Source organism: Artibeus jamaicensis, unplaced genomic scaffold (assembly GCF_021234435.1).
Source record: "Artibeus jamaicensis isolate MK-2021 breed Jamaican fruit bat unplaced genomic scaffold, CSHL_Jam_final scaffold_286, whole genome shotgun sequence".
NCBI lineage: Eukaryota > Metazoa > Chordata > Mammalia > Chiroptera > Phyllostomidae > Artibeus > Artibeus jamaicensis.
The window spans coordinates 10,972,503-10,986,936 of NW_026522034.1; the positions used below are offsets into that span (position 1 = coordinate 10,972,503).

The 14,434-nt window shown below is 33.3% G+C and overlaps 1 protein-coding gene across 1 annotated transcript in view; it reads left to right on the plus strand.

Annotated features, from left to right (window-relative positions):
• The window catches only part of MDGA2 (MAM domain containing glycosylphosphatidylinositol anchor 2), an 875,220-nt gene that overhangs the window by 834,471 nt on the left and 26,315 nt on the right, over window positions 1-14,434 (plus strand). Inside the window, exons 13-14 of the mRNA XM_053656885.1 lie at window positions 5,693-5,848; window positions 6,298-6,456. Of these exons, the coding sequence (XP_053512860.1) occupies window positions 5,693-5,848; window positions 6,298-6,456 (315 nt within the window). The remainder of the gene's footprint in view (window positions 1-5,692; window positions 5,849-6,297; window positions 6,457-14,434) is intronic.

The window sequence follows — 14,434 nt, forward strand, 5'->3', positions numbered from 1 at the left end:
TTTTTAAAAACTTTTGAGTGGAATTTTTAATGGAAAAGAAACTTGGTTATTTGCTGGGAGAACCAGGTTCTACAGGCTGCAACAGGCACCAGCAATGCTCCTTCGTCCTCTTCATATGCTGCTTGTTGCCTCAGAAATGAGACCCTCAGACCAAACCTGAACTTAGTCGGGTGCTGGACTCTGGTAATGGAAAAAGAAATATGAAATCAGATTGAAGTGAATTCTGGGGTCTCTCAATTATCTCAGTAATGATGTTGGGATATTCTACTCTAAAGAAGTTTTAAATTTTTTGAAAAGTGTATTTGGTTCCGCAATCTGTAAACTTGTTAGAATTTAAATATTTTAGAAAGTTATTTTTTGGACTTTTTGCTGTATAGTAAAAAATATGAGTACAAGTATTTAATTACACATTGTAGAATATCAATATAAAGTTAAAACTAATAAACAAATTCAATAAAGTGGTATGATATAAAATCAACATGCAATAAACAATGCCTTTTCTACACACTAACAATGAAGTGTTTGAAAATGAAATTTAGAAAATCTCATTGACAATCATAACAAAAAGAATCAAACACTTAATAATAAACCTAGCCAAAAATCAAAGACATGTATGCTGATATTATAACACATTGTGAGTAAATTAAACACACAAATATGTGGAAAGATATCCTGTGTCCATGGACTGGAAGAATTAACATCATTAGAATGTCAGTGCTACAGAAAATGATCTACAGATTCAAATCAATTACTAGCATAATATCAGTTGAATTCTTTATAGAAATAGCAAAACAATACTTAAGTTCATATGGGACCACAAGAGATCCTAAATAGCAAATAGAATCTTGAGCAAGAAGAACAAAACTGGAGGCATTACACTTTCATTTTAAAATATGTTACAGAGTCATAATAATCAAGGGAGTAATTTATTGGTATAAAAATTGGTATTTAGACCAATGGAACAGAAAAAACAATGCCAGAAATCAATTCATAAATTTATGGGCAACCGGCTTTTGTAGAGGATGTCAAGAATATGCAATGGGGAAAGTACAGTCTCTCCAATTAACCATCACATTATTGGCAGGCATGTAAACTCTTACAGCCATTGAAGAAAAATAGTAGGAGGTTCCTCAAAGAATTAAAAAATAGAACTACCATATGATCTTACAATCCAACTTTTTGTTATAAATCCAAAGGAAATGAAGTATCAGTCTTTAAGAGGTTCATGTAATGCCAAGTTTATTGAAGCAGTATTCACAAGAGCCAAGATACTAAAACTATGGAAATGTCCATGGATGGATAAAGAAAGTACAGGATATGTATTCAAGGGAACATTATTCAGCAGGTTATCCTGTCATTCGAAACAGCATGGGTAAACCTGGCTCATTATGCTAAGTGAAATAAGCCAGACACAGAAGAACAAATACTGCATCATCTGATTTATATGTGAAATCTAAAATAGTCAAACTCAGATGCTGAGAGTAGAATGGTCGTTTCCAACAAGGGAGGAGGATGGGAAGATGTCGGTTGATCAGTAGCCACTTTCAGTTATGTAAGACAAGTTAGTTCTGAAGAGTTAATGTACAGCGTGGTGACTATACTTAACAATACTGTACTGTATACTTGAAATTTTCCAATAGGCTAATTGTGAGCATTCTGACCATACAGGAAAAATAAAAGAAAGGTAATGAATGGTAGCTGTGATGATGTGGTGAATGATAGATACATAATTCACTTGATTACGGTAATCGTTTCAAAATGTATATTCATATAGAAACATCAAGTTGTACAACTTAATGTATACAATTTTTATTAGTCAAGTATACCTCAGTAAACCTGAAAAGTATAAAATAAAAAAAAATACATAAAGAGGTGAGATGGGACAAAAAGGCCACGGGGCCAGAGAGGACTATTGGGCATCAGGCTACTTGTCCCCGAGTTCTGATTCTTTCTTCTCCACATTGGGATTGACTCAGGGAAGGAAAGCACAGTCTTAGATACCATATAATGGCAAATACTTCAAATATATTTATTTATTACCACATGGTCCCTGAAAGTCTGCCAAAAATCATACGGTAATTGGAAAACTACTAAAAATCCAAGACGAAGTGATTCTTCAGTTTTGTACCTTAGTGAAAATCATAAACTTTATTACTTTTCTATTTTTTGAAATCTTTTAATATTTAAATTACATTGACTTTTGGTAAAATTTTACAGATGAGAGCATTTTCATTATCTATGAAGATATTCCTTGTATCAGTAAATATTTTTATTAAAAAATATTTTAGACTTTTTGTAAATGTATATAGTTACCTAATATAAATTGACAGGATAATCATAAAGTTATGATGGCTGCAAATAGCGTTTTTTAAAAAAATCTATCTGCTAACTTTTCAAAAAATTTCTCTAGTAATAGGTTTTTCACCATAAAAATATATGTTCACAGAAGCAATGAACAATTGAGATTATTTATGTATTTTAGTCTGATTAATTGTTCTTGTCTTATATCCCCTTCAAATTTATTCTGAATAGCTTAGGTCACATATAAAATAAACTAAATTATGAAAAATTTTAGGCATATGTGAAATTATAGGCATGTCTTAACTTTTCATAAGCTGTACTGTAGCTTAATATTACTATGAGAGACTTAGTCTCCAAAAATTTGTTCTTAAAGGCACGTATTTTTTCTTTTAAAAATTTTATTTATTTATTTGTTTATTTATTTATTTATTTATTAGAGAGAGGAGAAAGGAAGGAGAAAGATAGGGAGAGAAACATCAATGAGTGGTTACCTCTTGCACACCCCCTATTGGGGGCCTGGCCTGCAACCCAGTCATGTGACCTGGCTAGGACTCGAACCAGTGACTGGTTTTCAGGCCGGCACTCAATCCACTGAGCCACACCAGCCAGAGAATATTTTTTCTTTGTAAATAAAGCTAAATTATGTTATACAAAATATATGTTAAAGTATTACTACAAAATTTATTATACACAATTTTCAACAATATCCAAAAAATAAGTTTGGCAGTTACTTAACAAGCTGAAATCCTCAATTGGTACATTTTCCACATTTTGTTAGTGTGTATAATATCTAATTAAATGAAAACATTTAAAATCAAACATTTGCCTTATTATGATTCCAAAGTAGCAACTAAAGGAATCTCACACTGTGCCTGAAAGATATCTGTCCACAAATATATAACTAACTTCTGTCACCAGCATTAGATCTTCAACTGGGAGCATCGAGAGGTCATGTCTTGTTTAGTATAAGATTTTGTGGCATAAACATATGTTAGTAAATATTTTATGTGGAATATTGTTTATCCAAAGATGTACTGAGTTACAAACTCCTAAATGCTTGTATTCCCTATAAACCATCTTACTCAGAATATACAATATAAATAAACACAATGAACGAAGTACGGTGATTCTTTAATCTAAAAACAGAGGCAAAAACAGAAACTAATTCCTTAAACTCAAATGGAAAGCTTTCTATTTGACTTTGTTCTGTAAATGCCAATTGTTTCTTTTCCTTCCTTCTCCTCTCTCTCTCTTTTAATTATTACAAGAAGAGTTAACATAGGACTTACCTTCTTTATAAATGTTTAAGTGTACAATACTGTATTGTTAAATACAGGAACAACACTGTACAGATCTCTAGGACTGACCCATCTTGCATAACTCCAGTTTATACCCTTTGATCAACATTTCCCCATTTCCAAATCTCTTCAGCCTCTGACAACCTTCACTCTAAATACTTTCTGCTTCTATGTATTTGACTTTTACAAGATTCTACATGTAAGTGATATCATACAGTTTTTCCTTTCTGTGTCTGGCACTTTCACTTAGTATAATGTCCTCTGGTTTCATCCATTTTATTGCAAATGGTGGGATAGCTTTAATTCTTTAGGCTTAAAAATATTCGACTGTATATGTCTGCCACAAAAATTTTATCTATTAAATTATAGATAAATGCTTAGGTTGTTTCTATATCTTGGCTACTGTGAATAATACTGCAGCGAACACATGAGTGCATATCTCTTTTGAGGTACTGATTTAATTTCCTTTGGCTGTAGAATTATAAGATAGATTACTGGATCATATGGTAGTTCTATATTTAGGTTTTTTTTTAGGAACCTCTACACTTTTTTCATCATAGATGTAGCAATTTACTTTCCTGCCAAACGGTACAAGTACCAAACTTTTCTGATAACTTTATAACCTTGAATCAGTAAGTGATACCTCCAGTTTTGTTCTTCTTGCTCATACTTCTGTGTTGTTAATTTGGGATCTTTTGTGGTTTTACATAACTTAGAAAATTTTTCTATTTCTATATAAAATGCTATTGATATTTTTATAAAGATTGTGTTAGTCTGTACATCACTTTGGATAATATGGGTATATTAACAATATTAATTCTTCCAATCCAAGAACATGGGTTGTCCTTTTATTTACGTGTGTCTTTTTATTTTTTATTAGCTTTATAGTTTTCAATATATAGGTCTTTTATTTCTTTGGTTAAGTTCATTCTTAACTATTTAATTCTTTTTATGCTATTGTAAATGGTATTGTTTTCTTAACCCCCTTTAGGATAGTTCACTTGTAGTATATAGAAACAAAGAGCATTATCCCAACTGCAAGGATTCCACTCCCAAAGATAATGTGATAAGTCTAACCCATAGCAGAGAGGGAAAAAACAAATGTGAGTCTCTGTTCTTTAGATGTTTATATCTCTATGAATTCCATGAAATCTGCAGTTTTGACTTTATTTTTTAATAGCTGGACTCAGCCAAAGTTTTCTCTGTGAGCCTCACAAATTAGTATTACTTTGATTTCATAGAGTTGTAATGAGTTTGAGTGAAACAATATAAACTATCTCAAATTTTTCTTAATTAAGGATAATTTTAATTATCTAGTGGACATCATCATCCTTATTTACTACTGTATTTCAAACAGGCACATCTCAGTAAGAAAACACTCAGAAACCTAGAAATGTTACTACCACCCTCTGTTCAGAGACAATTGAAGAAAGCTCTCCTCTGAACTGGTTGGGCCTGAAAGTAGCATATGGCAGGCATCCAAAATCAATCTCAGTCCTTCCACCTGGTCTTCATAAAGTCTTTTCATTACTTCATTTTTAATTTCAAACATCTGGCAAATTCATATTCAAATATGGAAGATAACTACTTTTTAAAATAATTTTTCATTAGCTTCCCCTAAGTAAACTTCCATTTGTGCAAATGGCCATACACAAAAGCATTTCCAGACATGACAGGAAAAATTATAACCTCGAGATATACAGCGTTCACATGCTTCCAGGTAAATTTTAAAAGATAATTTTTTTAATTGGCAGCTTAGGTTGAGTTGTTCCTATCCTGAAAAATGAAAGTTGTGAAATTTCTTTAACCACAATTCAAGGGTGAATTATAGTCTTTAATTTTAGTTATCTGGATATTTCAGAGGAAAATGGTTTGGATTATTTAATAAGTGACTGATTTATATATTATTATTTTTTTCATTAAAATGAAATCATTTTACATTTAGTGGTAATATGATACACAATTATGCATCTGATTCTATTATTACAATCTTGCATTGTTATTGCTTAATGATTTAAATTTCTCCTGGAAGAATATTGCAGTTTGTATTCATTTAATTAATGATAACCACATTAATTAAATTTTGTTAACAGGAGAATTTCATTGTGGATTCGAAGATGGTAACATTTGTTTGTTCACTCAAGATGATACAGATAATTTTGACTGGACAAAGCAAAGTACTGCAACAAGAAATACAAAATATACCCCAAACACAGGACCTAATGCTGACCGTAGTGGCTCCAAAGAAGGTATGAGGGTGTGAAGTGTGTTCGTACCAACTGTACTCCATCCTTGGAATGTTAGAGATGTGACTATCGTGAAATGCAAGAGAATATTTAGCTGTAGATTTGAAGATTGTGGAATAAAATATTAAAATTGTATGTACAGTATCAGTAATTCACACTTTTTAAAGATTGGCAGACACTAATTTTCTCTCAGAACTCATTGACTAGGATTTTTTTTAATTTAAGTGTAAAATTATAATTTTTGTCTTAAATTTATATAAAATTTAAACAGTGTTACCTTTAATTATATAAATCATTTATTCTTTATATTATACAGATTTCATAAATGAATGCAAATCTATCAATCTGTACTTGTTCAAAAACTCTAAAACATCAATTATTTCAAATTTCATGCTCTATAATAATAATAATAATAATAATATGCTTAAACATTTTATTGTGCCTTTTCAAAGGTTTTTATATGTACATTGAGACGTCTCGACCAAGACTGGAAGGTGAAAAAGCGCGACTTCTCAGCCCTGTGTTTAGCATAGCTCCCAAGAACCCTTACGGACCCACGAACACTGCGTATTGTTTCAGCTTCTTTTATCACATGTATGGACAACATATAGGTGAGATGGCAAGAATGTCCATGTTTCTTCTTCTAAAGCATGTCATCTCTAGGAAGGAACGTGTTCATGAACACATAGAATTAAATCAATTTTACTCCCAGAATATCATCATTGACTTTAAGTAACTTACCCATAAATTAAAAAATAAGGTGCTAAGAATGATCCCGCATCATGTCTTAATTTCCCCAATTTAGATTAGAATTTGAAATTTTGAAACATTACCTACCTTTTCTGGAATCCTAATTCAGGCAGACCATCAATACATTAAAGAGCTCATTATTCATGAGCTCTTCTTATGAAATTTAAAACCAGTACAATTTATATTGCTTCTTTTGAAAAACTTGCTTGAATTATCACTCAATGTATATTAATGAATAGGAAAAAAGAGTACTGTCATTTGTGGAAGACAGTACTTTAGCACCATGTACACATTCAGAATACTGGTGCGGTTTTTATAAAGTGTACGCAACACACCTAGTTTGAGTTATTGACATCCTCGGTCCTGAAGGGCATACAAAGATGAAGATACACATTCTGTTCCTGTAGGCCTTGTGAATAATGGAGGGTAAGATGAGTAAATACACCATTGTGCTACGTGGAAACCAAGAACTGTGAGAAAGAATCCAACAAAACTGTGGTCGGGTGAGAGGCAGAGGAAATCACACAAGTTTACAATTCTTTATGTGCAATCCTAAAATTTAAAAAACTGAACAAAATTACTTTTAATGTAATTATTTGGCAATGTCTGCAAGCTGGCTGTGCATGTGTTAGAATATCACCTGGACTGTTTATATAGTCTTTATTTAGCCTCATGAGTGTGGACATTTGTACTCTTTGCAGCAAAAATATTGTTATGATTAATTACAGATTCTATTTGAGATCCTTCCAGGCGATATCACATAACATGAGATGTACTCTTGCAGCTTTCTAAAATAAGGAAAATTCTCAGTGGTAAAGCATATCTAGAGCAACATAACTTAGAGAGGGATTGTTGATCTGCACATGGTTAAAGAATAAGGCAATGCTTTGGGATATAAGAAAACATCTCTACAAAGGACAGGTACATTTTCAACAGATAGAGATGAACACAGAAAATTAAGACACTGGTAATGAGGATGTAAAGTATGAGAAATTAGGAGGGCATGATATTGTGTCAATATAAGTTAATAAAACTAATAATAAAATACAGAGTCTGGCACCAAGAATGTCCCCTTTTTATTACAAACTATTTTTATTACAAAATCATAAGCAAGTAATTCTGTAACATAAAAATATCACACTCAAGCACACCATATGACATTTTAGGTGAAATGTTCAAATTCAAACTATAAATTATTGCACCCATATGATTACTCTACCAACCACACTCAAGCAGGTGTTACTTTTGCAGGACACTGTAGGTATATTTTTTTAAACTTATACAGTCATGGACATGGTTATACACTACCTACTCTACTAAATGAGGTAATCCTCTTAAAACTTTTATAAAAATGAACATCACTGTCCATCTTTTACAGCAGGGAAAAACTGAACCTGGGAGAGTTTGTATGAATTGCAAGCAACTGGGATTCAAACTCACAGCCAGCACTATTAAGCAGTTTTCTTCCCAGTAGTGCACTAGGGGACAACCTAAAAGGGCACCCCTCGTGCAGTAAAAGTATCCTCAACACAAAGTCAGGACACCTGGACTGGAGCTTACCTGTAGCACTCAGTTACACGTAGAGAAGTCATTGAACATGTCTGGATCTTTGTATCCTCACCTGTGAAGAAGGAATAACAATTCCTATTTCAGAAATGTGTTGTTCAAGTTAAATGGATAACACACATATGTAATGACACATATAAATTATTCTATCACTCTCCTTCTATCACATAGTAGACATTTGATCTTATGTTACTTTGAATCTCAAACAGCAACAATAACAACCAATAATATAGTATTAGCTAATGCTTATGGAGTACTCATCATGGACCAGGACACTTACGCCTAACACATCATGAATTATTTCTCTTAATTTTCACAATAAATATTTGTGCTCATAAAAATCATTATTCTGTTTTGTGGAAAAGAAAACCAAAGCATGTACCATTTTAATTACCACATCCATCAAACTTACCATAGCCAATAAGTAGCAAAGCCATAAAACCAGTCTGGGGAGCCAGGTACAGACTTTGACTGCTTCCATCCTGTGAGGGAGACTTAATGGTGTCAGGAAAGTTTAGCTGATTCAGTAGATGGGAGGGATCTTACAGATTTTGTCCAGACAAGAAACATGATGAGGTCTTTGAATTGGGAAAACAAATCGGATAGGAGTGGGTAACATCCCTGAGAACAGAACATAAACTAGAAAAGCAGTCAGAAAGCCATGAGAGTAGCCATGCGTTCACTGCAGCCTGTCCTGTGAAGGGAGACAACCTCTCCACACTTGCCACAACACCCTATTTATTTCAAGATTTGTGTCTTGTTTCAAGAGTAGGGTTAGCTCAGCTCTATTTTTTTCTTTTTAGTGGAACACATATATTTTATGTACTATTTTGAATATACTTCATGGACTCTCCCTTCTTCTGATTTACCTCAGCAGGGGCATATTTTAAATTAGTTTTTAAATTAAAAAAAACAAGATCAATATTTTGAATTACTTTAATGAGTAAAAGTTTTATTTACCTATTTATAAGTGGATATCCTCTCAAAATTACTGCATATTTATACTTTATCCCAAGGTAATTTTAATATATTTTTAACATCACAATTGTTATTCTTATTCTCTTTATTGTCAGTGGATGTTCAGTTGATTTCTGGAAGAAGGCGGTTCTTTAGTTTTTCCTTGTTCCCAAACATTTTACACGTTGATTCCTGTGACATTTCTGTGCTCAATCAGACATTGCATATATCAGGGCACTTGGGTCCCTTTCAGCAGGACACAGTCCTTCTTCTCACTAAAATCAAGGGAAATGTACCTGTCCTAGACATTGACTAATCAATGAGCACTGGGTGAGGGAGACACTGTGTAGCCAAAAGCTTCCCTCTCTCCAAATATGCCAAGATACTTATTCATCTGTAAACCTGGGGCGTTTAGAGCCACTGGTTTTACAAATTAAAATATTAGTCTTATTGATTCTTTGGGAAATTCATATCCAAAAATGATTTGTCCCGAATTTCTAGTAGCATAATCAAAATTGTTACTTCTTGAGTGACAATAAATAACTTGTTGTTTTACTGTGACTAACAGTATACCATTGAGAAAATTCATCATTTTTTAATAATACAAAAATTGATGATCATTTATACATTACTTAGAAAAGAGATTTCTCTTTGAAATAAAGTCAAATATGTGTATTATTTATTGCTGCGTAACAGTTCCCCTCAATCTCTGCACCTTAGAGCAATAAACATTTATTATCCTAGTTTCTGTGGGTCAGGAATATAGGCATGGTTGAGCCGGGTGCCTGGGGGCCTCTCACGAGGTTGCAGACAAGCCAGCTGTCAGGCAGGCCTGGGTCTATTGGAACATCTGACCTGGAGAGAATACACTTCCACGCCCGCTCACGTGTTTTTCTGGTAGGCTCTTTCCCTCATAATTGTTGCAATAAGGATATTGATTTCTTGCCGGCTGTTGGTCTGAGGCCTCTCCCAATTCATTCCCACATGGATGTCTCTCTAGGATGGTCTCATGGCATGGCAGCAGGCTTCCTCCAAAGCAAGAAATGTAGGAGAAACAGAAAACACATGCCTAAAGCTTTTTATAACCTGATCTCTGAAGCAACATCCAATAACTCTGCCTTACTGTATTTATTATAACTGAGTTAGTAATTGCAACCCACACTCAAGGGGAAGAAATGATACAAGAATGTTAATGATAGGAGGGCGAAAGCATTAAGAGGTTTCTTAGAAGTTGTATGCCGAATTGTTATAATTTATTGTTAGTTAAATATTCTATCAAAATTGGTTGAAGAAAAAATAAATGAAAGCTATTATGTGTTATCCTTTCTTTAAGGATGTTGTATCAGATATTGTACATGATACACTATCTGGCTATTGACAATAATATGATCACTTCAGCAATCCTCTAGGCATTTGATTTTTAATCAGTCAACTGAATTTCTAATGTTCTTGCAAAGAAATTGAATTTCATATTAGATAGACCATAGGATATGACAAAAGCTTATTAAAACTCAGTAAAATATGTACTTCATTTATTTCTAGAAAGAAGAATGTGAAATATAAGCATCATATCATGCTAAGAAATAAAAGATAAAGATACAAATAACACATGAATACATTCATTGAACTTGATAAGAATTATTTGATAAATTTGTGACTCTAGAAAGCTAGTTTCATTTTGAAACAAATGGGAGGCAAGGAAGAGGAATTTTTTAATGAAGCCTGCCGCCATGAGTCACAGGGGTGAGGAAGAAGGTATAAAGTTAAAGAGTTGGTGGTGTGGAAGGGCCTAGTTGTAAGAGAAATAAGGGTTTATGGCAAGGGTAAGTTTAGAGACACAAAAGGCAGAGGGAAGCGATATTTTTGAAGAGGTGGGAATTACAAATATTTGTAGGAGAATCACCTGTGAAGAATGGAACTAAAGTCACTTCCACTTTGAGATGGGAAGAAAGAATGTGGCTTTTGATAGATTCATTGATGCAAGAACAGCAAACAGATATGGGATTTGCCTTCCTAAGAGACTCTCCTTTCTTTGAAAAATAATGCAAAGTTGCATTTTCAAAGAGTAGACTGTTTGAGGGGAGTACTAAATGGAAGCAAACCTGATGAGTGATAGAGAGCTGGAGAGCTGGAGACTGGAACATCAGTCAATGTTCTGAAATTTTTTGTTTGGTGTAATGTTCAATCTGACTCCACATTACTTTTTGTGCATATTACTGATTACCCTGCCAACTGATTTCCTTGCTGTCTCTTTGGCCCATAGCTTCTGGGGGTAAAGATTATTTTGTAAAACCAGTAACATAAATACCTCAAATATGTTTGCCCTTCTAGCTTGATAGTCAATTACAGTCATGTATGAATTCTCCAAGTTAAACTGTATTGAATCTGGGGCCTCTCGTGTCTTCATCTCACTGAGCTGTATGTTTGGGGAGCAGAAACATCTCTTCACATCACACAGGGCCCTGCAAATGTAAATATTTTTCACATCTTATACATATTTATAAAGAAAATGAATGTTTTTTAATCATCTTAGTAACTCATTTGTTCCTTCAGAAGTCAACTCAAGGACATCGGCTCAACCTCTTCCCACCCTCCCTGCTCCATCTTTTGCTATCACATCAGGTGCACATTTCATAGTATTTGTTACCATGACCCCTGATATTTGAGAGTGCTAGAAAAATACCAAAAGAGAAAAAATGGAAAGTATGGCATTTAGATTGGAAACAAAAGATCTTCATCAAGAACCTACGGATAAGTTTGGGAAAAAATATAGAAGTGAATCATGACTTAATCTGAATTTCAACCTAAGTGCTCTGGTAGCCACAGCATTGAGGAAAGCAAAAGTATGACATATCTGGTGCCAACTGACACCAAGAAAACTTTATCTTTGTAAAAGTCCTCCTAGTCATACAGTGGACAACAACTTTACTTAGTACCTTGAGAAAAATATAAAACTCATTGAAATAAAAATTTTAGATGTTGACAGAAAGTACTACATTAGAGAATAAAAAGTGTGCTTTGTCCTGAAATATTATGGTCCAGTTCTGTCGCCTTATGATAAATAATGGAATATAAAAGTAAAATGGAATGAATCTGTAAGTTCCCTCCAACTAAATTTCTCTTAATAAGATATTGCAAGTTATCTTTTGTATTGAACCTTCTCAGTGCTAGGATTCAAAAATTTTAAACTGAAGACTTCAGTGTTCTTACAGAAGATACAAAGAAGACAAAAGTGACAATCTGTTGCATGGTTTTAGAAGTCTGATTTTTATTCTTATGGTCAAAGGCCATATTTCTTTCTTTTTATAAATAATTTTATTTAGTTATTTTTCAAGTACAGTTTTTTGTCTATTTCTCCCATCCCAGCACCCCGCACCCCGTGCTCCACACCCCCCTTAGTTCTCATCCCTGTGTCCTTCATATTTGTTCCTCCAAATCCCTCCCCTTTTCCCCCCTTAAATTCCCTTCCCTCTCTCCTCTGGTCACTGTCCCCCTGTTCTCTATTTCAGTGTCTTTATTTTTATTCTGCTTGCTTGTTTGTTTTGTTATTTAGCTTCCTGTTAAAGGTGAGATCATATGGTATTTGTCTTTCAACACCTGGCCTACTTCACTCAGCATAATGCTTTCCAGTTCCATCCATGTTGTTGCAAAGGGTAGTAGCTCCTTCTTCCTCTCTGCTGCATAGCATTCCATTGTGTATATGTACCACAGTTTTTTTTCTGATTAGAGTTAAAAACTGAGATCCTTGCTTACACCTCAAATATGTCTCTCAAATAAAATTTTTTCTCACCAATTTTTCCCTTGGAATTAGACACCATGTGAGAAATAGCTTAAGCCTTTAAAAAATCTTAAGATAAGGTACCATAATGTTAGAACTTTGACTATATTGACTATAGGAGGAGAACAGCAGGATAAATATATAATTTTGAGAGACTTGCATTCTGACACATTGTCGGAATTAAATTTCTTTCAAAAGACAAACCCTAAGTTGCTGAGGGAATAGATGAGGTTATTTAGTACTTACTCTCCATTTAAAAATTGGAGGATGCCAAACCGTGGGCTGTTTCATAATAGGTGATATTAAGTTACTCTTTGTGTTTAGAATTAGTCATCACTTTCAGTGAAGTCCTGTATGTATTTAATGTTAATAAAGCCACTGTTATCAGTGTAAAAATAATGCTGTAGGTAGGAGACATTCATAATAATTTAACATTAATTTGTTAAATTAATATGCATTTAATAGGGGAGTGGATAGAATCTAGCCTGATATATTACCACTTATAAATATTACAGACACTTGTCACAGACCCTCTAATAGCAAAATATGTAATAACTAGTTCATTTGCCTTTTAATTTCCTGGTTTTAAACCACTAACTACCCCCATATTTATTTTCCTTATATTTAATTACTCATTGAGGATGGGCTCTCAGACAATGTATATTAGAACTACAATGTTTAAACCAAATTAATGCTTTGACTGGGGAAGGCTGGTGTTTCAAAATATACAATTCTCATTTTTAGTGTAATTAATAAAAATATTATTTATCAGTTAAATGAATGGTCAGAAAATGGGTTAACTGATTGTGTTTCTTACAAGTGTACCAAACTTTTTAAACTAACTTCATTGAAAGTGTAATCTTATTGTAATGAGTATTCTTACCCTTAGGTCTTGAAGTCATTCATTTTCATTTAGTAGAATTGCACAGGTATGTGCCTAGTGCTTCTTCAGGCTTCTACGGAGAATAAAATAGAAAACTGTGGTAAAAAAAGTTCTTATTCAACAAATTGTTTATCATCTGTTTGGGGTAGCAAATTATAGAATAAAATAAAATTCAGAAAGTAATGTATATCACAATACATGGTGAACTCACACTATGGTTGAACAAGGGAAAGAACACTGAGAACCGCAAAGTTAATATAAATTTTCTGTGAAAGAAAAGAAATGTAAAACATCCTTCAGGAGAGTTAAATAGTAAGCAGAAGGCACAGATTAAAGAACGTGAGAACTAGAAAAGAGGCCACAGTGTGAGAGTCTAGAATACTTCTCTTAAGACAGAGTAAGGAGACTGGCAGTGTTTCAGAAAAATTTAGATGGAGATTCATATAAAATGTTGCCCGAATCTGTTCACTAAGTTCAATTATTGAGACTTCAAAGAGTATACTTGTTGAAGTGTATATTGTATTTTTAAATATTTCAAGTGTATGCATGTGTACTATAAATAAATAAGAAACCAGAGTGCAATAAAAAAAATTATTAGACACAAATGTGGAAATTCAACTGGAAACTAAAAGGCAAGGCATCGACTGCAGAAAAT